A 23,507-nucleotide genomic window follows, 5' to 3' on the forward strand; every position below is an offset into this window, starting at 1 on the left:
AAGTTTTGTGTCTTTTATCTTTTTTTTTGTTTTCGCTCCGCCTGCTTTGTCTTCGCTGTTCTTGATGTGCTGCTCTTTATTCTTCTCGTTCGCTTGCTTTGCGATTTTTCATGTGTTTGTGTTGGCTTGTGGGCTGGCGAGCATCTCTTCGTTTCCGCGTCCTGCCGTGGGACGCCGCCCTCCCTCCCCTCCCTTCCTCCCCGCTTTGCCGCCCCGTGCACTGTCTCTTGCATTTTCTCTCGTTTGCGTTCGGATACCTCAGACTCTTATATATGCCGTCAGCGAGTCGGAGACTTAGACAAAAAAAAAACGTTGATGGAGCTGCCTCGATGCCGCCGCACACCATTTTCTTGCGAGACTGTGTGCGTAGCCCGCTCCTCTCGTCGCACGAAGGCAACGCATGGAATTACAGATGGATAATTCCTTCTTCGCCTTTACCTGCTGCCGTACAACCGGTTACGCAGTTGCAGAAGATAAAGGTGCATCTCAGCCAAAATTCAGAAATTCAGCAACAGCAAAAAAAGGCGCTTTCACAGCCTCCTGTGCTCTGCCGTGTTGCCCCGCTGCTGTCGAAGCCAGGGAGGCGGTGGGGAGGCAAACAAACAACACACAGTGGCATCTTTCTGTACCATGAAGGCCTTGCACGCTCTCTGCTCGCCTCCCCGCTGCTCCTCTCCGCGTAGTCTACGCGTGCGCATTGCAGAACCCAACGATCGTCTTGTCTATGCCAAAGCCCATCTTTCACTCTCCTCCTCCCGACTCTCCCCAGGTTTGGTATCACTGCGATGCATTGCCCGCTAGGCTCATCTTTTTTTTTTCTTTTCGGCGCCGGCCGCTTTCTGCCGTTCACGCTTCACTCCTTCTTTTTCATACACTCCCGGACGGGATAAGCAGAGCTCTTGATTTATCGCTTCCGTGGCACGGCGTCTTGAGTCCGCCTGCAGCCCTCGAAGCCCCAGCGAGCGTCATTCGGCCGCCTCGCTCGGTCTGATTCGTGCATTCGTCCGCAGCACCGTCGCTTATCGCCTTTGTTGACAAGAGGCCACCGCCCACAAACTGTTGCCGCATTTAATTTCCTTGTTCTTTACCATCCAAAGAGGCGGAAGCGAAGAGAGAAGGGCAACGCCGCTGCCACCCGCGGCTCTCACTTGTATCTTCGCTAAGAGCAGTTTGCTCGACGTAATTGCTCTTGGTTCAAAAATCGTCTTTTGGCCATCACCGCCAACACACCCCAACGCCCCCTGCTCATCGACAAGGAAAACAGCGTTCAAGCAAAAAAAAAATAAAGCGAAAACACTAACGTCAGAGATGGAATGCGTGGCGACGAAGGCCGAACAAGCTAAGAAAGATAAAAGAAACTTCCCTTTCTTTATTACCATTGTGCATTATCGAACCCCCGCAGCCTCCACCTCTCCTCCCTCGCTGGGCTCCCCTTTCCATTCCACGGAGACCCACGCGCATACAAAACGACAGCGACCTCTTTGGAGAAAATGGATGGCAAGGTAATTGTGTTTCTCCGTACAAGCAGCGTGGCCCGTTTGCCGCTATACCGTCGCCTCCGCTCGCTCAACGTAGCGCTGGTGCTGGTGCACCCCTTCACCCCATTGCCTGCGTTTGACGGTGTCTTTTCGCACTGGCTGCAGCACGAGACGAGCGACGTGGATGAGGTGCACCTTGCCTTGTCGGCCTTCCTGGCATCGCGTGGGCTCGTCCCTGACGCGGTTGTGTCCTTCGACGAGTATGCCGTCTACCAAGCGGCGTTAATTGCCGCGCGGTTGAATCTCACCCCGATCCCTCTCCCACCTGCTGCGGTTCTACAGAACAACATGAAGGATTTGTTTCGGCTGTTCTGCAGCGAGCACGGCATCCCGTCGCCAAAGTCGGTGCCGCTCCCTGTAGCGGCGGCGCTTCCGACACCAGGAGAGATGAGCAAACGTGCGCGCGACGCGGATGCGCTCTCGATGGCGTTCGAGAAGGCTCGGCCGGCGCTGATCAAGACTATTTCCAAGACAATAGAGGCCGCGGCGCTCGCGTTCCCAGTGGTGCTAAAGCCCAGTCCAGGGGCTGGAAGCCTGCTAACCCGCTTGTGCTCCACCCTGGACGACGCGGTGGCGCATGTGTGGTACATGTGGACGATGCTCGCGAGCCATCCAGACACACGGCACTTTGCCGCCCTCACCAAGAGTGCAGCGGCTGGACCTGTGCGCGAAGAAGGCGCGGCCGCTGTGCACATACTCGCGGAGGAGTTCATTGAGGGACAGGAGGTCGACATGGACTGCGTTGTCGAGCACGGCGTCGTGCGCTTCTGCTCCATCTCGGACAACTTCGAACCGTCTCTGCCGTACTTTGCTGAGGTTGGCGGGATTTGCCCATCACAGCTGGGGCACCGCGGCCAGTGTGCCCTGCGTGAATTGCTCGACTTATACGTCTCCGCGCACGGAGCGCACTTGCACGGCGTTATTCATTTTGAAGCCAAATACGACCCAGCACGCCAGCGAGCCTACGTGATTGAGGTGAACTGTCGGCCTGGAAGCGCGGAAACGAACGTTATGGTTCAAACTGTGTATCGTGGGTTGAACCTGGGTGAGGCGCTGGTGCGCTGTGCGTTGCAGATGCCTATCCAGGAGCAACTGGCAGGCCTTTTCCCAGAGCTTCTAGCCGGCCAGCAAGAAGAAGGTGGGGTGCAGATGCTGTGGCAGACGGCGACTCCACCGCGCCATTCCGAGGCGGACGCAAACGAGGGTATCCCGATCTCCGCTGCACGCACAGCGGTGTGGTCGCTGCTCGGCGGCCCGTCTCGCGGCTTCTTTCCACCACAGTGCTGGGCGGCGTCTGTGAACATTTATCCGAACCAGGCTGGGGTGCTGAGTAAGGCACGTGTTCCGGTAGAGGACGCTTCGCTCGTTGCCTTCTCCGTCTCGGCGAGGCCGGGTGAGGCCGTGGCACCGCCGCCGAAGCAATTCTACATGCTTTGCTGGATGGTGGTCCGAGGCGCGACCGACGAGGAGGCGAAGGCAAACATCTGGCGAGTGACGAGCACATTTGAGCAGGAGGTGGCGCCGCCGTTCTGATGCAGTGTGATGTCTCGAAACGGGAGCGCATACATAAACGCAAAGCTGCGAAGCATTCGCAAAGTGCGCGGCCACGGCGGCGCCGGTAAAGGGTAAGGGCGAACGCGCCGTGCTCGTGTCCCTATGCGCGTTTTTGCTCGAGAACGTGAACGCTTTCGCTTCCATTTTTTCTCTCGCCTTTCTTGCACCTCCATGTTGTGGGGAGGTCGAGTAAAGTGGGGGAGGGGGCGGAGAGGTTCTATACTGCCGGGGATGTGCGCCAGCGCACACGTGCTTGACGGGTGTCCTTATTATTCACTGATATTTTTCTCTTCACGTCTTTGCTCCCTGATAAAGCGGGCCACCTCGCCGTGGCACTAGGGTCTAGCTCCTGCCCTATTGGGAAGCCAAGAGCCTGCAGCCTGCCCTTGGGTGCGTCGGACTCTTAGCGTCGGCGGGAAATATCTGCACTGGCACTATGCTGGAGAGACTTGCAACCATTACCACGCTCGCTCTTGCCCACTACGAATCGTGTCGGCGATTGGACAAATCCAACCAGCTGTGAGTTCTGTGTGCGCAGACGCTTGATCTGCGTGCCCCCTTCTGCTTGACGTACCCACTCCTGTCAAAGGTGTGCGGATACAGGAGAGGGTGGAATGCCTCCTGCTGCCAAAGGCTCACGGCAGTGTCCTGGTTGTCGCGGCAACGTGCGGGCAAGCCATCCAGGCACGCCCCCTCCTCCTCCGCCAGGCAAGAACGCCCTCTTGAGACAGGCCACAGGATGCCGCAAATGCGAGACCTGCGCGCTGGCGCTGTGAAGCACAGCTGGAACGGTGCAGCACACCCGAACAAGGCATGCAGAGGTGAGAGGGGCCATGGTGATGGACGGGAGAGGAGCAAAGGGATCCACATGCATCAGCCCCAATGTGCGTGTGTGCAGAACATGTGGCAGTCCCTCTACATCCCAACGGGGTGGGCTGATGAGGCGCAGACGCCGGAAGCATGACGAGAGCACCACCGAGTTACACCATCGAGCCCTCCAGGCTCGCACGTGGCGAGACACCGCACCATAATACGGCACGCCGCGACTTGAAGTGACTGCGAGAGAAGCATGGCACACAGGCAGAGTGTGCAGGGCCTCGGAAGCGCCCTGGTCTCAGGCTGACCCATTTCCTCGAGCTCGTGCGGCATGCACCTAGGCGACCGCCCCCTGCTACCCGCACGACAGAGACGTCATCGCTTCCTCGCTTCAGCGCGACGCTAGACGCGGCCCACGCGAGCGTCCGCGTGACGCCGATCGCACAGCACGTATGCGAAAGAAGGGACGAGGACGGACAAGGAGGAGCCCGTTAGGTGCATGACCTCGATTCCGCGGCAGGACGGTTTGTCCCAGAGGGCTGGGGTTCAGCCGTATGCCTACCTTTGTAGGCAAACGGCTGTGCTTGTGCATGCGTCTCTTATTTATTTATTTCGCGCGTGTTTACGGTATACTGACACACAGAAAAAAACTAAAGGAAAGCCAAACGACGGAGCACGCCCCAGCTCCCCGGATCACGGCTGCCGACACACGAACTCCTCGTGACTTACCATTCCAATGATACATTTTTTTTTTTCGGCTTTAGCGTGTCTACTCCATGACTCACCCATTTTCCTATCAGTGAAAAAGGCGGCATGGTGACAAACCCTACCTCCGCAAAGAAGAAAACGAAGGGACGACCATCCCATGACGGCACAGGGCACATTTCTCCACTGCTGGGCATGCGCGAGACGCCAGCATCTGCATGTTGTTCAACCTTCGCTCGGGGTGTTGGCGGAATGCATGCCACGGCGAAAATGTATGCGCATGCGCTGCCCCGCCACCGCCCCACCGCTTTCCCCCTTTCTGTAAGGAAGAATGATGCAAATCGCTCGGCGCGCATCAGCTCGCCCCAGTTTTGACTGTTCCCTGTCGACGTTTTCTGTTGCCTACATCTCCACCTCTTCTCGCACCATGAAACATGTGCCCCTGCACTTCCCCACATCTACTTGTACGTGCATGTAGGTGCCTGCGGTATTGATTGCATGAGTGGAAAGAAGCTGGCCCGCTCTCCTTCCCGAAAAAAAAACAAAAAGATCAGCGGATCAAGAAGTCTGTTTGCCACTCTTGTGCAGTGCGTGTACGTGTGCTGTTTGCCTGCAAGCTGGCACCTTCCTTGTGCCTCGGCGTGTTGAGGTGATTGCGCACCGACCTCTGTCTTTCTCTTTCGTATCGTTTTCTCCAGTTCTATTGCTGCCACGGTGCTGCTCCAGCATCATGAGCGGCCACAATCCGAACCGTGCTGAGAGACTGGGCAGCGGTGGTGGCGCGCCGGCGCGCAACCCCATCACTTACAATCTGGCCGCCCTCCGCCTTGCACAGTCCCCGAACGGAAGGGGCCAAATATCGCCGCCGGTCCCTTCCGGCGATGGTGGGTCTATTAGGCTGAGCAGCAGCGGCGCAGCATCTGATGTGCCGCTGTCTGTCTTGCTTGCAGGTCTCGGTACCCCAGCTGCTACTGTCAACACAGCGTCGCCGCACCCGGCGGTGGCCTCCGGGCCTAGCGCTCTCTCACTAGTCGGAGGCGGCAGGCCGCCCGTGAGAGTCGCAGGCGCTTCCGCGGCAGTACTGCCGCCTGCGATGGGGTATCCGGATGCTGCTCCAACCATAGAATCCGGACTACCTTCCAAGTTGACGGGCGTAGCGCAGTCTGACCAAGCGTCACCAGCACCGATGGCTGCACCAGGTCCGCGAGGGGCAACACTGGGCCCCACTGACAACAAACAGCCTTTTCTGGCGGGTGCGCCGACCGGCGCACCACCCCCGCCGCCGCCGTCGTCACTGGGTCACGCCCCCATGCCAAGGCCAAGTGGACCGTTAGTGTTTCCTCCGAGCACACACACCAGCATCCCCTCTCAAGCTGCAGCGGCCTCCTCAGCGCGGTCTGCACCCTCTAAACTGTCGGCCCCACCACAGTGGACGAGTGCCGCGCCTTCTAGCGTCCCACTTCCGCATTCGGCACAAGCGCGCCGCGCAGACCCGACCCAACCGGGCTCCGCCTTCATGCGGACGCAGAATCGGCCGCCAGCGCCGTTCCTAGCAGGCGTAGCGAAGTCGCAAGGCAGGCTGCCTACTCCTCAGACGCCCCTCTATCAACATCCGCCGGTGGCACCCGTGCCGAGTCGCGGGACTTTTAACGAGGCCGCAGAGCCAGCAACAGCTGTCGCTGCTGCTCCTCTTCCGCAGTCACAACCGCACGCCGGTATACCTCCTCCGGTACCGCGGTCTCAGCTTGCTGGGATGCCGACTCCTCTCAGCCAGTCATCAGGTGCAGCGTCCCCGTCGGCTGCCGCTCCCTTCAGTGCCCCATCCCCAAAAGCTGCCGGGTCGCTCTTGTCGCCTCCGCTGCCGTCGCAGCAGCGGAGATCGAACTCTCAGCGCCTTCCGTATCCGCTGCCGCAGCCTCTTTCACAGCAGACCGCCTCGGCGCGATCATCAGTGCCCCCTCCGGCTCCGATGTCAGCCAACACAGCATCTCCGTTTCGGCCCACACCAACCTCGCCACTGCCCGCTGTCGCCGCGGCACCCGTTGTCGATACACCCGCTACGACAACCCCGACTGTCACGCCGATTTCCGCTGCTGCGCCAGCCGGCGCTTCTGATTCTGCTCCTGCCGCTGCATCCCTACCCACGGATATTTGCTTAGCACTGCAGCAGATGAGCATTCACGCTCGCATAGCGCCGTATCCACCACCACCGTCAACTGCGACAGAGGCCGCTGCCGCGACACCCACGCCCGCTGCGGCTTCGAGCTCCGCCGGCTCGCCTATAAAGAAGCTGCAGCAGCTCATGCAGCAGCCGCAGGCGCGGCTGAACTACTACGCCGCATTGCCGCCGCGTGTGGCAGTGCAGCGTGAGCAAGACCGCTACGGCAGGGGCAACCGAGCACAGAGGATGAACTACCGCCAACCACCGCCACCGCACCACCAGCAGCGTCATCTGCCATCGGCGCCGCCACAGCAGACCAAAGCGACTCCCCTCGCTCATGTCGCCGACATCGATCCGGCCGTTGCGAAGCGCTTCCAGGATGAGTACGCGCAGCAGAACGACAACGAGAACATCGGGGACGACTTGCGGGCGCAGCAGGCGACGAAGATGGGCACGATTGGCACGCTAGATGAGGAACTGTGCCTGTCCCTGATTGAGACTCACGACGTCACGTTTGTCGTCACGGATACCGGTACGGGCAAGAGCACCCGTATCCCAATGGCCCTGCACAAGGCGCACCCGGATGCACTCGTCGTGAACGCGCAGCCGCGCCGTACCGCTGCGATCAACCTTGCCCAGCGCGTCGCGGAGGTGCTTGACGCGGAGCTCGGTGAAGAGGTAGGCTACTCGGTGCGCGGAGAGCATATCGGCGACCTTGGTGAGACGAAGATAATGTACGTTACAACCTACTCCCTCTTTATCTACTTTCTGTGGCACGAGTTCAAAGAGAAGCTGCCGTTTTCCTACATCATTGTCGACGAGTTTCACGAGCGCACACCGGATGTGGAGGTCATTCTGCTGATGCTGAAGCTGTGGCTTCATAAACACCCGGGTGCCTTTAAGCTTGTCCTGTGCAGCGCGACGGCGCAGGTGGAGGAGTGGCAGAGCTTCTTCGACGGCCTTACGGTCGGCACCTACGCCCGCTCCCCTATCATGTACCCCGTGCAGGAGTACTTCATCGAGGACCTGCAGCGCCTCACCGGCATCCGCACTGCACCGATTTTGCCGCAGGATAGCAACAACATGGTAACATCGGAGCAGATGCATCAGCTCATTCTAGTGTGCAAACAGCTGCTTGAGTACCTGGCTAAGAACACGGCGACGCAGGACAGCGTGCTCGTGTTCATGCCTGGCCGTACGCAAGTGGAGCTGATGACGACATGGATTCGCGAGAACCTGGAGGAGTCACTGGAGCCGATCGCGTGGTACCGCGACGTCGAGCTGTCTCTGATCCAGGAGGCCCTCGCGCGGCCTGCAGTAACCCGCAAGAAGGTCTACGTCGCCACAGACATCGCCGAGGTGAGCTTGACGCTGCCGGACGTGGTGTTTGTGATCGACTCCGGGACAGGCAAGCGGCCGCAGGTCTCGGAGAAGGAGAAGACAAGCTACGCTTTTCCGCCTCTTCGGCTGCTGTGGGAGACGACGTCGAACGCGCAGCAGCGCCGCGGCCGTGTTGGTCGTGTGCAGCAGGGCTTCTACTTCAGCCTTCTCAGCCGCGACCACCACAAGGCGCTGCGCGAATCAGATAATCGCATCAAGAACGCTGTCCTCACTGAGCTCGTCCTTCACTCCCTGCTCATCACGCAAAAGCCGTTCGCCTTCTTCCAGCTGTGCAACGAGAAGCCAGAGCGCGGCGCTCTCGCCTACAGCCTTCACCTGCTACAGGATGGCGGCCATATTATTCGCAAGGACGACCCCATGGCGGACGCGGAGCGGGTGTCGCTTGACCGCCAGCGCACGACGCACGTCATGGACTCGCCCTGGAATGCCCTCATCGAGGAGGCGCTTGCAGCGGCCCCGGCGGCCTTTTCTACTGCTTCTGCCGATGCGGCAAAACACTCCCCGGCTACAAAGGAGGCGGCAGAGGGCCCCAGCAGCAGTGACGAGGTCGGCGACAAGGGCTACGGAGACGAAGAGGACTCTGTCGAGGCCGCGAATCCAGAGGCCGACACAGAGGCTTTCCAGCAGTGCTACTTCATGACCCTGCGGGGCGTCATCGCGGCCCGCTCGCCGGTGTCGGTCGCGGCTGCCACAAACGTTTTCTTCGGCCTACTGTACGGCACCCCGACGCTGAGCATGCTGGCGGCCGCCATCGAGTCTTCCAAGTCGCCGTTTCACGTGCCGTACACCGTCAGCGACCGCATGGAGCGCGCGGCGATGGTGCGTCACGTGTCGAACGTTATGCAGCGCTACCACGGCTCGCTGCAGAGTGATTTGATCTGCTCCATGGAGGTTATCCTCGAGTACATGAGCATGCAGCGCGACGGGCTGTCCGAGGAGGCGCAGGAGGAGTGGTGCCAGGAGCGCAGCCTGAGTCGCACTCGCGTCGTCGATACACTGAATTTGTTCTCGCAGATGAAGGAGCAGGTGAGCTCGGTGCTGCCGTTCCCGGACGTCACAGACATCGACGTACTCAATGCCCAGTTTAACCAGAACGCTGAGCTCCTTGTGCTCATGCTCGTGGCGTCGCACACAGAGCTGGCGATTCAGGTGCAGCTGGACGGCCCTGTCGCGCAGAGGAAGGGCTTTGTGGGACACGGTATGTTCTTCCCGCTCAAGTGTCTCAAGGACGAGTCGGTGCCGACCGTGTGCCCGTGGGACCGCACCAAGATTAGCGTGCCACTTTCTCTACAGACGATTCAGCGCAAAGTGCTCGCCGTGTTCGCCTCGCAGGTGGAACCAGACCTGTTCGCGCTGGTGCTGCTCGTCTTCTCTTACAAGCTCCACTACTCGGTTCAGGACAGCGGCGCCACCCCGTCGTTCCTGATGGCCGTCAGCCACTCTGGTGTGCGCCGCACCTTTCAGTGCGACACCCTCACCGCACAGCAGATTCTGCAGCTGCGCCGCATTCAGTGCGCCCAGCTGCGGTGCATGCAGCTGCAGGTGGAGGAACGCGTGAAGGCGAATGAGAGCGAGAAGCTCAGTGCCGTGCTGAAGAGCGCCAACAGTGACTTTGGATTACCGGAGAGTGCCATAAAGACGCCCTACCTCATTCCTACAGTGCTGCAGCACGGCCTGAAGCTGCTCGTGAGCCGACTGAAGGGCTCACCTTCTTACACGGCTCAGCGACGCGGCATCGCGGAGTTCCCGCCCGGTACGCCGTACTGCAAGCTCGCTCACGGCGCGGAGCTGCCGCCGCCGGTGCTGCAGTCGGTGCTCATCCACAGCAACAATGGCCTCTCCGTGCTGCAGCCGGCAGCAACGGCGGCAGCCGCAGCGACCCCCTTGGCGACAGTCGGCGTAGCGACGGGTGCGGTGGAGCATAGCGACGAGGCAGCCGTCGCGCTGGCGGAAGCGCCTTCTCCGGCAGTGGAAAGTAAGTCGGAAAGCGATGACGACGATGATAGCGACCGCAGCAGCGACTCTGCTGCACATGTGCCAACGTTCAGCTATGACATTTAGATGTGCGCGAGAGCGAGAGTGGGCCGAATCGTCGGCCTTGAAAGGGGAAAGCCCTTCGTGGCGCGAAAGAGGCGCAAGCGACACGCAAAGAGAGCGGTGACTGCTGAGCGGCTTACTTTCAAGGTCTGGCGTATGCGGACCTCTTTCTATACTCGATCCCCTACCCTGTGCGCTGCCGCCCCCTTTCTTTTGGCCTTTCCTGTTGGTCTTGAGTAGCGCGGCCCTGGGCATTCGCTCTTTGTTCTCTTCCTCCCTCCTCTCCCCCTTCCTCTCTCCCGTCTGCACGCGTACATGTGTCTTTGTCTGCGTGGGTAGCGGTTAAGTATTGAGCTAAGGCTGTCTTCTGTTGTGTGCTCCTTTCCTTTGTTTTTTTTTTGTTCTTTTCCGTTTCCCTTTCCGCCTTCGTGTATTTTTGGCGTGTGGTACCCGACATGATGATGAAGCCTTGCTGTTGTTGCCTCCGGTGTGTGCATGTATGTGTGCGCGAGGGAGTTGTTGGCGTATTTGTTCTTCCCCTCTTTTCTCCCTCCTTTTTTTGTTTGCTACGTCGCTCACCCACACGCCCCCACACGCACGCACTCGTGCTCTCGTTTCGTTCTTCCCTTTTCGTCTCTTCTTCCCCTCCCCCTCCCTCCCTCCCCTCCCGCATGGAGCGAAGCTTGCCGGTGGGGGCGTCAAAGCGAAACGAGTCGTTGTGCGCGAAGGAGCGAGGGAGGGAGGAGACACGAAGGAGAAGACAATCAGACATGGCAGTTCGTAAATAGTCTTGGGCGCTGCACGGCTCGACCTCCTCCCTTCCAGCTCACCCTGACGTCTTCCTGTGTATAAAAGATATGTATATGCATATCTTTTATACACGTATATACATATATATGTGTCTTTGCCGTTGTCGTTGTCGCTATGTGTGCCCGCTTCTGAGCATTACCAATACATTCATGTTTAATTCATGTCGTCGTTGCTGTGGTGGTGATGATGAGTGGGTTTTGAGGTGGGGGCTGGAAAGGATGGAGGGGAGAGGAAGAGGGCAGCGAGACAGGGGTAGAAGACAGCGTAGGCAAGATATGAAATATGGGCAACTGCGGGTCGCCTCTGCTTGTCCTCGTTTCCTTCCCCTCCCTTTGCTTCCTTCCCTACCGTCTTTTCCCCGTCGCCATCATTTAATTACACCGCGGGTTCTCGAAGAGTATCCTAACATAACGCAATCGCAGCATACACCCACAGACAGACAACCACACAGACAGACATCGAGAAAGCGAGAGACACGCCAGCTACAGCAGCAGATCTTACTGCTTCGCCGACAGGTAAAGTCTGCAGGCCGCGCCGTGCTCTACGCTCTTGGCCTCTCAGAGGTAATGCCGAAAGGCAGCGAAGAGGCGAGGTCAGCTTCCAGGGGTACAGTTCCTCACTAGCTTCGTGCTCTCTAAAGAGCGCCTACCACGACCATACCGTGAGATCGGGGAGGAGTTGCGGGTGCGATTGATGCGCGTGCGTGTCTTCCGTGATGTTGCTTTCTTTATTGTGTCTTTTTGCACCTCTCTTTCTTTCTATGATTCTCCTGCTTGTATCCACCACACGCAGTCTCATCCGCTAATCCCAGCACTCTCTGTGTGCATCGCTGCCTGCGGATCATTGCGCGAAGCTCACGCATCGTCCGTGTCTCCGTCTCTCTGCGCTCTACCCGTGTTCGGGTTTGGAGACGTCCGCACTTTGGTGAATACCCCCCCCCCCGCTCCACGCATACGCACGCACGAACAGGCGCCGCACGCGACGGCGAAGAGCTTCGAGAGCGCACACATAGCCAACGACCCTGGCAAGAAGGGAAGCACAGGGGGAATTCGGGGACATCGATCGGCACGCCCACGTGCGCCGCAAACGCGCGCGAAAACAAACAAACAAGCGGACAGCGGCAGCATGTTCGGTACACGCGACAAAAGCCGTCATGCTGACGAGGCCGCGGAGAAACCGGAAGGGAGCAGAAGTGGCGATGCCGCGGGTAGCAGCAGCAGCCGACACCGGCAACAGCGGCAGCAGCAGCGAGTGCGGGATAGCTCGGCCCGAGAGGCCAAGAACACGTTCGGTACACCGACCATGCTTGGCATCCAGTATACCTCTGAGGAGGCGAGCAACATCTACAGCAAAGTTGGCACGCTCAACGGCTACACGTTTGAGGTGCCTCCGGTGAACCGGTTCCACAGCAAAACTGCCGAGGCGAAGTTCACCCAGCTCACCGGCGGTCTTAACCCGAAGTTCGAGGCCAGCCGCTTCGACAACCTGCGCGAGCGTCTTCAAGTGGCCGATAAGCGCGACAAGGACGGCCACTTGCAGGCGATCGCGATGCTGTACGCCGAGTTCCTCGGGAACAACTTTCTGAAGGCCAAGAATATCGACTACGCCGAAATCGAGCGCTGCTTCTACCCGAACTACGCGCCAAAGTACGACACGCTTTTGAAGTCGCTCGGGATGCCCAAGCCGCTGTGGTGGCGGCAGGGCATGTTCTCGTCGCTTGAGGACATCTCGCGTCTCCCGCTGGATCGCTGCAACGTGGAGAAGGAGACGTCGCTGACCTTTGAGGAGTGGTACTGCCTATTCTGGAACTACTACCAGCCCTTCAACACCCTCGCGTATCTGTGCATGATCACGGCACAGTCGATGGTGTACACGCGAGAGCTCGTTGACAGCGTGGCTGACTACCTGGCCGAACGACACGCCTTGATTACCGAGGCGAAGGCCAAAAGCGCACCAATCCTGTTCCTTGGCGCGCGCACGGGCAAGTTCGGCGCACTGCTGAACGCAACCAAGAAGCTGCCGGTCCCCATCATTCACACTCACGAGAACCCCAACATGAACCCCTACCTGATGGTGATTCCGCAGAACAAGCAGGCCGAATTCAAGCCGAACCCGATCGTCAAGATGAAGAATCAGGCAGCACTGGAGAAGTACGAACCGAGCATCGTGCTCTTCTCCGACATGATCATGAACAACGATCCGACGGCGCAGATCCGACAACAAGGCTCGGTGCGCGAGTACGTGTACTTTGGGGTGCCGGACAGCTACTGCGAGGGGCACGCGTGGGATACGTGGGGCTACTTCAAGTACCGTGAACGCGGCACCGATCACATTCCGGCGTACATGCGTGAAGGGTTTGGCAAGGTGACGCTACCGCACCTCTCGCGCTGGATGATCCACAAACTGGACAGCGACATGCAGATGGGCAACGGTGCCGTGACAGCGTGGATCCGCAAGCCGCTTCTGCCAGCGGCGAGCATGCGGTGGAGATGGCGCATGATGCGCCTCCAACCATTTTTTTGACAGGCGGTCCGAGTGTACGGGTGCTCTCTCTGGCGTGGCGGGGGGGGTGGAGGGTCACGGGATATGACGAAGCTGGCAGTGCGCCTCACACAGGTGAGTTGAGGCCTCTCCCGCTTCTTCCCCCAGCACATACACGCACTCACACATTCGCATGCGGACCTGTTTGGGCTGCTTCCCAAGCTGCGCGCCGACTTGCCAAAACGCCCCCTAACACGTGTGTGTGTGCGCCTTCCCCCCCCTTTCTCCCCATCCTACGCCCGCCGCCCAGGTGGAAGGAGGGAGGAGGCCAATGTGGAAGAGCAGACCGAGAAGGCGGCGGCTCTAGTTTCTCGGCGAAGGGAGGCGTGCGCGTTGACTTCGGCGAGCTTTGGCCTTCGCTGCCCCCTCTTTCTCTGCGAGTGTTCACATCTCGGGTAAAGCACGCCAACAACCGTCAACGGGGGGGGGAGAGTGGCCACAAAGGATACGCAAGATCACGACGGCTCGAGGGCGCGCTGGAGTGCATTGCTTTCGAGACTTTTTAAGTGCGTCTCGCTGCCATCATTCCTGGGCGGCGCTGCGACCAAGAGGGACTCTCATGCTTCATGGCACACTCCGTCTCCCAACTGCATTGCACAACCATCTCTCTTCTGTACCACTCTTCTCTCTCTTTCACTACCCCGCTCTCACTTTGCCCGTATCCTCTGTTACACGACTGCCGCACTAACCCTTCACGGACCGAGAGCCGCGTGTACGCGTCGCTGCTGCGCTACACCCCACAAACGCGAGGCGACGAGATAGGCGGCATCTTCGCCCTTCACCTCTGGCTTGCGCGTGCGTGGAAAGCGAGAGCAGAAGCGAAAACATATATATATATATATATGTACTACGATTGCGTGTGTCTGCGCTACCAAATGAGCACAGATCAGGGCGGCCGTCCGGTGCGCATGCTGGTCTTCGCAGTTGCCGCTGACGTTGCAGCACTGCGTCGCGCTGTCGCTGCTGTGGCGAGGCCGGCAACATCGATGAACTACGCCGACGAGCCTCACAGAGAAGACGGAAGAGCTGCTGAACAGACAAGTGTAGCAGCGGGCGCCACTCGAGGCGTACTCAGTGATGACGCGTGGGTGTTCGCTTCCGTTTCAGGCTCATGTAGCTTGCTCGCCGCGCCAGACTCCTCGGGCTACCTCTCTCCCGCGCGGTATCAGGCGGCGGCGCGCGAGATGCGGCAATGGCAGTGCCTGCTGAGTCTGGTGCGCTTACCCCACCTGCATGCAGGTTTTTCATGCACCAGCGGCCCTGCAACTCGCGATAGGCAGGCCGATGACACGACTTTCAGGGCGCGCGCCAGTGCGGCGGCAACAGAAACTCTGGACGAGTCCCTTTCTTGCGATCAACATGTTGACACGTTTTCTAGTGCCGAGGACACTGAGCACTCGTGCCTACTGTGGGCGCATGTTCCACACACTACCTCAGGTGCAGATTTTGCTGAGTTTGATCTCGGTCGCTCTCGGGTCTGCCCTGCACGTGGCGGCGTCGCTGCAGATGTCTATCCCCCTGCAGGGCATCATCTGCTGTGCATCGACGTTGGCGGCGTCTACCTGGCGAGCTCACGGACACATCCTGCATCAGGGCGTACACAGAGTGCACCGCCGCAGCCCTCAGAAGCAGCCGCGACGAAGACAGCAGAGAAGTCAGAGCGTGCTTCGAGGAGGCCGAGCGCGGCGCGCGTTGGGCACAGCCGTGCCCCGAAGGAACAGACATCATCCCTCGATGCACACCTGAGCAACGCCAAAGCCGTGGAAGGCGAGAGGGAAGCTGAGGCGTCGCAGAGCCTATGGCGCCTGCTGCAACAGCGCTTTGCGACTGCAACACGCACTTGCCCGTTCAGGACGGACGCCGGTGCCGCAGCGTTTCCCCTGACGCTCACGGAGGTATGGGTGATACCCCTGCTGACCGCGGAGCGCGACAGCGAACATCTTTTGCACACTGCAACTCTGGGTCTCTCCGCCTTTCCGCTGCTTGTGAAGGACGAGCATCACCGCAACTCCGCTGATTGTGCCGCTGTCGTGGGTGACGGCGCGAAAGTCTTCCGCCTAGCGCGTCACCCCCCAGCTCACATGCTTCGCCTCGCTGTAGATGACGGTGCGCTTTCAACTGACCCGTCGTCATCTACGATGTGTCAGGCGGCCGCGCTTCGGTCGCGCAAGAGGCTCCGTGACAGCGCGGCGGGGCGACAAGATGAGGCAGAGGGAAGTCGGTGGCTGGCCGCACACACGACACCTCGGTTGCCGAACGCCGTGTTTCTGCGCTCTTGCTGCTGCAACCGCGGAGGCGCCGACCCTGCGGCACCGGAGCTATCTGCTCTGCGACTTCGGATACTGGAGGGTGACTTCCTGCTTCGCAGCTGCTACTTCTCTGAGTGGTGCTGCGCCGCTGACTTTGACATAACAAGTGGCTTTGTCAGTCTACATGTGGGCAAGTGGACAAGGAGTGCTACGGCTTACCACGCCTTCTACAGTGTGCTGCGGCGGTGCGTGCTGGCCGAGGACGCGCTTGTGCAGCGCTCGATAGAGGAGGAGGCAGGAAAGTGGGTCGCGTCGTGCGGGTCACTTTCTGGAGCTGACGTCACGAGCAGCTCCGGGGCAGCCGCGGTGCCGCGCAGCCCCACCGAGGCCCTCTTCAAGGAAAGCGCCCTTGAGGGGCGCAGCGCGGACGACTCAGGCGCTCGCGGAAGTGAGCGGGTGTGGCCTATAGAGGAGCTGTGGGGCCTGTGGGTGCGACTGGGGTGGACGCCTCCATTGGCGTGGCCGCGTGTGCGTGTGTGCCTGCGACTCAGTGAGGGCATTGGCCTGGGCAGCGTGGGCCAGCGCTCTATTTGGGAGCTGTCTCCGCGCGCTCTTCTGACACTCTTGTCACGGGTGGCGACAGCGGTGAACGCGGCATACATTCAAGCGAAGCACCTGCAGCCGACGCATGATCCTCGAGGAGATTGCCTGACTGCGGAGATCGAGAGAGATGACGATGCCGCCGGCGCAGACCTTGACCGGGTGAGTGACCTGGGCCGTGCTCACAGCTGTCAGGAGCGCATACTGTCTTCTTCGGCTGCTCGATGTGAGTCGTCGGTGCAGGTGCGACGGCTGTTTGAGTTTCAGGCAGCGCTCTCCGTCGCCCCGGAATTTGTCACCGGGCCAGTGTTAGCTGAGCTGCCCGATTTTGCTGCAGCGGCTCCCTGCGTCCCCACCGTCGACTCGGGCGCCATCACTGCATCCGGTGACGCTGCTGGGGGCTCTCTTGTTCTCAGCGCCGCCGCACGTGATCTTGCCATGGACATTGCCGCTACCACGGTGCTTTCTACCTCGCATCCTGCAGCGTCCCCGGCAGGCAGTGTTGCTGGTGCCGTGGCGTTAACCGTGACGTGGCTTCGTGGTGTGCTCGAGTCCCCAGCGTTGCTCATTCTTCCGCTCGGTGTGTCTGGACATGTGAATGAGAGAGAGAGCGCCGATGACTCTTCGGGCGGCGCTGGCGCGCACCCTTCCTGCAGGATCGCGATGGACAAGAAAGCAGCGTCGCTTACTGCACTGCTCGCGCGCCGATCGCCATTTCAGCCAGAGAAGTTGCTTCGGGGTGCACTGGATATTTCTTCGGCTTCGCATTCTCCGCAGATGCCGCCCCCGTCCTCGCTGCCCGCCGCAGAGATGTACTGCGAAGTCGCCGATGTGGCAGAGCTGCGCTGGTGTTCCCCACAAGCGTACACGGCGACGGCAACCACCACGAGCTATCGGGAAACGCTCTCCACCGCCGCTTCTCAAAATCCTACGCTGCAGTCGCCCAGCTCGGTGTCTTCGACTGCGTCCTGTTGCGCCCTCGCTTGTGTTGAAGTGGCGCGACTGGCACGCACGGAGACGGCCGACGAGACTGTCAATGTGTGCCGTGAATCGCACCGGCAGCTCAGCGCCACAAACCCGTTGGCTGCATTTCTGTACACGCGTTTCGCTGCATATCTTCAAGAGCAAGGCGTCGTGACCGTCGCGTCAACATCGGGAGAAGGGAGCAGCGAGGGGGAAGCGCAAGATCCTGGAAGAGATGATGAGCACATACCACGTGATGCCTGCCCGGCGCGGCGCTCGGCCGTGGCAGTGCCCTCTTCATTCCAGCCCCCCATGCTGCGGCATAAAGACTGTACTCAGGGCGGAGCGGCAACCGTGTCTTTACCCGAGGATGGCGGCTGCCTCAGCGACAAGAGTGTGTCTTCAGGGGATGGCGATGCGGTCAAGACACTATTGGCGGAGACTGTGGTGCGCGTCGTTCAGCAGAACAAGCCTGTGGTACGGCGCATCCTGGCTCTTATTCAGTCCTACAGCGGCGTCGTCGCCGCAGCCACGGCAGAGAGCAACGGCGGTGCGCGATGTGTCGCCAGCATGGATGAGGCAGCGAGGATAAAGAGCAGTGACACTCAGCCAAAGGACGCCGTTGCGCAGGACCTATGGCGCTGTCTCGCACCGGAGATAAATGCTGCCATGCGTGTGGATGAGGCGGCCAGTCCGGCGTCGTCGTGCGCCGCTTCGTGCGCCAAAGCGACGGCACGGCGCCTTGTGCGCGCGTTTTGGGAAAACGTCGCTGCAACCGCCCGCCTACAACTGCGCGACCGGCTGGGCGCGTTGTCAGGCCGTGAGAAGTATGCAACGAGCGATTCGGATGAGGAGGAGTCCGCCAGGCGCTCAGCATCACCACCGGCAAGGCGGGACGGCGCGGCCTGCTCGCCAGCGGAAGCGGCGGTGCCAACAGCTTCAGTGAGGCAGCACAGTTTCGCTGTCAAGGAGAATGGGGCGGAACCTACGACGGCGAAGTCGAGCACGCTGTCGCCTTCGTCCTGTGAACAGGTGCGTGCCTCTGCCGGCTTCCCCTTGCTTCCCTCTGCGTCGCTGTCGCGCCAGCTTCCCTCGCCGAACCCTGTCGGGCAGTCCTGTGGATCGTTGAGTCAGGCGGTTCGTGCGCTGGACGGGGCACAGGCGATGGCCCTGTACATGCAACACATTCTGGGGTGCTCCAGCGCCGCCGGCCACTGGCAAGGCCAGGCCCGACTTGGCGGCTGCACTTTGCTCAGTTGCGCAACGGAGGCGCCTGGGAGAGCACCACCCACCACGGCGGGCACTGCAGCACCGCCCACCCGTCCTCAGCAGCCTAACCATTGGCTTCACCATGCACTCTTTCTTTTGAGCTACGGGCTCGCGTGTCCCGCTGATGATCCGGTGATGTCCAGTGCTGCAGCATCCGCCCCAGCATACGCCTCCGCAAAGGAATGCCGCCCTGTGGGCCCATACCAAGAAGCAGACCAACTCGCACTACCGCCACCGCCTGCACTGGCGGCGTTTCGCGCCCTACGTTGCGGGAAGCTTTTGCTCGACGGGTTTATCGGCGAGGCACTGGAGGTCTACGTGCAGCGGTGGACGCTCAGCGTACAGGCCCGGTGAGCTGTGCGACAGAAATGTTTTTTTTTTTTGTTTCCTTCTCTTCCCTCTGAGGTGTGCCCCAAAGAGGCTTATGCGCGCCCACGCGGAAGCACCATATGCTTTTTTTGTGCTCTCTGTCACTGCTTTACTGCTGTTGATCTGCTACACATCTGTACTCCTACTTGATACTCTGCTTTCTACGTTCAGAAAATCATGGAGAGAGGCACACCCACACCTACGCACAGACGGCTCATAAACCACGGACAGAGTGTCGACTGCGCCGAGTGTACACGTCTCACCGACACATGCGCATCCCAAAAGAAGGCCGGCAGACGACAAGAAACAGCTACTAGACATGCCGCTGAATGTCAAACACCCACAGTAGCGGCTGACCTCGGATCCGCTGTGCTTTTCCTTTGCTCTTGTACTTCTTCGGGCCCGTCAATCATGCACGCCACGTGCACCTTTCCCGCGAAATGTCGAAAGGAGAGCCAAACGCGTCGCCCCTTCCCCCTTCCCATTCCATCTTCTGCCAGCCGTGCCACTATATCGTCTGCGCCGCACCCTCCGACATACACACACACACACACACAGTCAGGTCGCGCCTCGGTGTGCCCGCCTGTGTCTCCGCCGATAAATGTTACACACTCGCACGTGAAGAGAGAGCTTCATCTCTGCCATGCTCGTCGTCATCTTCTCCCTCTTTCCTTTCCTCCTCGTATTCCCTCACATTTAAGTTTTGTCGCTCCGTGTAGGGGGCTAGCCATTCCTCCCTTTCACCGCCGTTGCACAACACCTTTTTCCGCCCAGGCTCCTCGTGAAGCTTCCAAGAGAGAAAGGGGACGGGCAAAGAGGACCGTGCCACCTCCATTATCGTTTCTGCGGCATCACATGCATCGTGTAGCTCGACATTTTGGCGCATTCGTGTGCCACGGCCGCCGCAATGCTGACCAGAGGCAACTGCGAGTCGGTCGAAACACCCCGCCATTGCCGCTTTCTCTTACGACACGTCTGTGCAGCAGCACTCCACTGCCACCACAGCACCCTTCCGCGTCTGCTTCTGCTCTGTTCACCGGTGAGGGCGAGTTTAGCGCGGGTGGCGAGAATAGGCGAAACCCGGTAAAAGCGGGGCACTCGCACTACCTCGCGTCGATGCCGTTTATGTCGTCCATGAATGCCGACGAAGGGTTCACAGAGCAGATCGTCGAGACTCCCGGCTACTCTGAAGAGGACGCGTTCGGTCACAAGGACCCCCTCAAGGCTGTCGAGCACACGCTGACGACAAAGAGGAAATCCTCGGCTTGCGATACTGCCAGCGGCCGTGACGCGCAGACGGCAGAGATCACCACATCGCCAGCGTTTCACTCCACTGTTGATTCCACTGCCACTTCGGCACCGGAGACCGACTTGGCGAAGGAGGTGGACGCGGTGGCAAGTGGCCGCAACCGCCGCCGCAACCGCCGCAAGCGCACTGCGGACGCCATCCTCGGCGACGTCCTGCACGACGCGCTCCTTCTGCGCGACATGGGCGAGAAGCCAACCGCTGACTTTGTGTATAAGCGCACGCAAGAGCGGATGTACGAGGAGGAGTACGGTCGAAAACCGCCAAGTGCAAAGGAAAACGCCGCGAAGTTCATTCCGTTCCCTCCTGACTTTCACTTGCACCGCCTGCTGCCGCTTTTTGGTGATTGTGGCCGCGATGCTGCCGAGGACGTTGCGACGGACTCAGCCTCTTGTGGTGCGTCTCGGCCCGTCACTCCTGCGCCGGTGTACACGAAAAACTTCATGAACGCCTACGCGCTTATGGCGCCGGATCCGTGGCCTGAGAGAGCCGTGACGCCCGAGAACCCGGTGTGGACTCGCCGCGACGTGGATGTGGACAAGGAGAAGACGGGCGGCCGGGGACTGAAGGAGTGGGAAGATCGCGTTTACGGCCCGCGACCCGGCTACGACGTCCATGGCGAGTTCATCGATGCCATGGATGAGTTGGGGTACTGGGAGGTGCAGCTGATTCACTTCCTACGCGTGGTGCCACTGAGTCAGCGCCGCAGCCTGCCATTCCTTCATGAGTGGTACCGTCTTCTGGTGCATCGCGTGATTCGCGCCGAGCGCCGCTATATCCGCATCCGCGACGCTGCTCTAGCAAACACCAAAGTCTCCACGTCACTGTTTAATCGCACGGAGCAGCCGATCGATGCCGTTCGCAGCTACTATGCGGAGGCGCACCGATCCTTGGCCAGCGCCAACTACGACCCGCTACGCATGAAGAAATCGGCCCTCGCGCCTCTGATGCGCATGACGGACGAGGAGTTTGCCGAGTGGCAAGAGGTGCAGCGGCAGCGCCGGAACTCGCTTGCGGCGGAGCTTGCTTAGTGTCGTCTAGGAGCGTAGGAGAAGGAAGGGCTAGGCTGAGGGGCATCAGCTGCGACGGGTTGCCTGCGTGATGGATCAAAGGCCACCTGCTTGCGTGTGGCGAGTATGACGCGTCTATATTTCTATCCACACTTTGCACGCGCGTTTTTGCGACATAAAACGCGAAACAGACGCGCATCCGTGAGGGTCACGCTGCCCTCTCTCTCTGTTTGCAAGCGCTGTGCGTGCGTGTTGGCGCGTTTACAGAGCGAAGTCCCATTCTTCGGCGGTTTTCAAAACAAAAAACAACAACAAAATCGTAACAATACCGAAATTCGTAGAATGCAAGCAAGGAGACCAGCAACGACGATGACGTTGTGGTGTACCAGTGTGGAAAAGGCTCCTGCACATGCGTGGTGTAACGATAGAGGCAGAGAAGCTATCGTTGCAGTCCTCTTCTGATGGTTATCTCCTGCTCCCCCCTCCCCTCCCCTTCCCTGAGTTGTGCGTGTGTGCAAACACAGCGCGCTGCTGTCTCGTAGAGCGACACACGGCACTGCACTCCATCCGCAGCAGCCCAAAGTCCAAGCTACAGTCTACTTTCCCGACATCCTTTGCTTGTGTCCTTCGTAAACGTCCTCGTGGCCCTCTCGCCGCCGCGCATGTAGGTGTTTTGCACCGCAGCTGCTTTCGTTTGCTCCCCGTACGTGTGAAGCATCCATCTTGTCCCTCTCGCTCTTTTTCTGTCGTCGCTGCTCACACACCCCACCACGCGCACACTTTCGCTGGTGCACCGCTGCCCGGGGCGGGAGTGCACGCGAACATATTTTACAGTGACACTCAGAGGATCTGCTTTTGCGCGACTTGCGCATGAGCGGCAAGACACGGGCCGCAGACGCCTTCGGCTCCCTTCTGCGGCACGTCTCTGTCATTGTTGTCGCTCTTTCCTGTTCGCCTTTGATGCTTATCTTTTTTTCCGTTCTTTTCTATTCGCATTTTCAGAGAACACCACATCTGCCGCTCGTTGCCGGCTGGCCATCGTATCCGAAGGAAAGACAAGCGAAAAGGCCCTCTCTTTTTTCCTTCTTTTGGTGACCTTGAAACGCCTCTTCGGCTTCATCTATGAGGCGTCTTCGGATGGGTAGGCGGACAGTCGCGACACCAACTGTCATGACATCGGTTCCTCCCGCGTCGTATTCGAGCGGTGCGTATACGACGTTGACATCTCGACTGCGCTCCGCTGCCACCGCCGCTGCTGCAAACGCTGCGGTGGCGACAAGGAGGGGGGCACTTGGAGCAGACTCGCCGCCGCTTCGCGGCTGCGTTGGCACAGGAGGGTCGTCGCCAGCGCTGTTTCGCCCCACGCGCGTCGCCCGGATTCCTCCGCAGCTGGCGCGGTTCTTGATCGCCGGTAGTGCTGCGCTGCTGCAAGTGTTTATGGTTGCATACCAGCGGGAAAGTCAAAAACTTCGTCAGGAAGAGCAGGCGCGTGGCGCGGTGGGATCAGCGCAGGATTCCACAGGGATTAGGAACCCTCGTGCGATGTCCGCGATGGAGGCGATGCAAGTGCTTGGCCTTGATCGCAGATTCCCTGATGTGTACACGAGTGTGCAGCAGGCGGAGGCCAGGTCGACGTCGACATCAGCGTTGCTCCCGCTGGCGCCTGGGGAGGCACGTAGGGCGGCGCAGCTAAACTTCGAGCGCATGTTCGGCCTTGCCGCCAAAGAGGGGAACGCGTTCTTGGCAGGCAAGCTGAGCGCCGCCTACCGCATTTGTGTGGACCCAAGCTGGGATCAGGCGATGTCGGGTGAAGACGAAACGGCGGATGCCAACACACGATCGACGACGGCGGTAAACGCTGGTGAGCAGGGGCGCTCCTTGTAGGAGGGCAGGGTGGGTCGTGGCCTACTTTTTCTAGGCAAAGGCGCACGCACGTGGCGCCGCCCCTCTAGTTGCCACTTTTTCGTGTCGTGCCGATGTCCAAGTATGCATTTGTGCGCGGTCTTCTTAGTGCTCTGCGTGATTGAAACTCGGTCTACTCCACCGTGTGTCTCACGTGTCTTTGCTACTGATCTTTTCTGTAACAAGCTTTTTCACCCCTTCTGCGTCTCCTCATGGCCGCCACATCTCGGCGCCTGATTCACCGTCGCACCGCTTCTCGTCGCTGTTCCTCCGCAC

The 23,507-nt window shown here is 59.9% G+C and overlaps 6 protein-coding genes across 6 annotated transcripts; all 6 read left to right on the forward strand.

The window, feature by feature from the left end:
- Positions 1-1,490: 1,490 nt before the first annotated feature.
- LINJ_35_2310 (conserved hypothetical protein) lies at positions 1,491-3,071 on the forward strand (the record flags this gene model as incomplete). The annotated part of the gene is made up of 1 exon (XM_001469000.1): positions 1,491-3,071. One exon carries the CDS (start codon positions 1,491-1,493, stop codon positions 3,069-3,071), a length of 1,581 nt encoding a protein of 526 aa, XP_001469037.1.
- A 2,635-nt stretch (positions 3,072-5,706) lies between these two features.
- On the forward strand, positions 5,707-10,236 carry LINJ_35_2320 (ATP-dependent RNA helicase-like protein; the record flags this gene model as incomplete). Its single annotated transcript, XM_001469001.1, has 1 exon — positions 5,707-10,236. The coding sequence occupies one exon, from the start codon at positions 5,707-5,709 to the stop codon at positions 10,234-10,236; it is 4,530 nt and encodes a 1,509-aa protein (XP_001469038.1).
- A 1,911-nt stretch (positions 10,237-12,147) lies between these two features.
- On the forward strand, positions 12,148-13,545 carry LINJ_35_2330 (conserved hypothetical protein; the record flags this gene model as incomplete). The annotated part of the gene is made up of 1 exon (XM_001469002.1): positions 12,148-13,545. One exon carries the CDS (start codon positions 12,148-12,150, stop codon positions 13,543-13,545), a length of 1,398 nt encoding a protein of 465 aa, XP_001469039.1.
- A 926-nt stretch (positions 13,546-14,471) lies between these two features.
- Positions 14,472-18,998, forward strand: LINJ_35_2340 (conserved hypothetical protein; the record flags this gene model as incomplete). Its single annotated transcript, XM_001469003.1, has 1 exon — positions 14,472-18,998. The coding sequence occupies one exon, from the start codon at positions 14,472-14,474 to the stop codon at positions 18,996-18,998; it is 4,527 nt and encodes a 1,508-aa protein (XP_001469040.1).
- Positions 18,999-20,129: 1,131 nt separating this feature from the next.
- Positions 20,130-21,350, forward strand: LINJ_35_2350 (conserved hypothetical protein; the record flags this gene model as incomplete). Its single annotated transcript, XM_001469004.1, has 1 exon — positions 20,130-21,350. One exon carries the CDS (start codon positions 20,130-20,132, stop codon positions 21,348-21,350), a length of 1,221 nt encoding a protein of 406 aa, XP_001469041.1.
- Positions 21,351-22,466: 1,116 nt separating this feature from the next.
- On the forward strand, positions 22,467-23,213 carry LINJ_35_2360 (conserved hypothetical protein; the record flags this gene model as incomplete). Its single annotated transcript, XM_001469005.1, has 1 exon — positions 22,467-23,213. The coding sequence occupies one exon, from the start codon at positions 22,467-22,469 to the stop codon at positions 23,211-23,213; it is 747 nt and encodes a 248-aa protein (XP_001469042.1).
- Positions 23,214-23,507: the final 294 nt, after the last annotated feature.

Source organism: Leishmania infantum, chromosome 35, assembly GCF_000002875.2.
Source record: "Leishmania infantum JPCM5 genome chromosome 35".
Classification (NCBI taxonomy): Eukaryota; Euglenozoa; class Kinetoplastea; order Trypanosomatida; family Trypanosomatidae; genus Leishmania; species Leishmania infantum.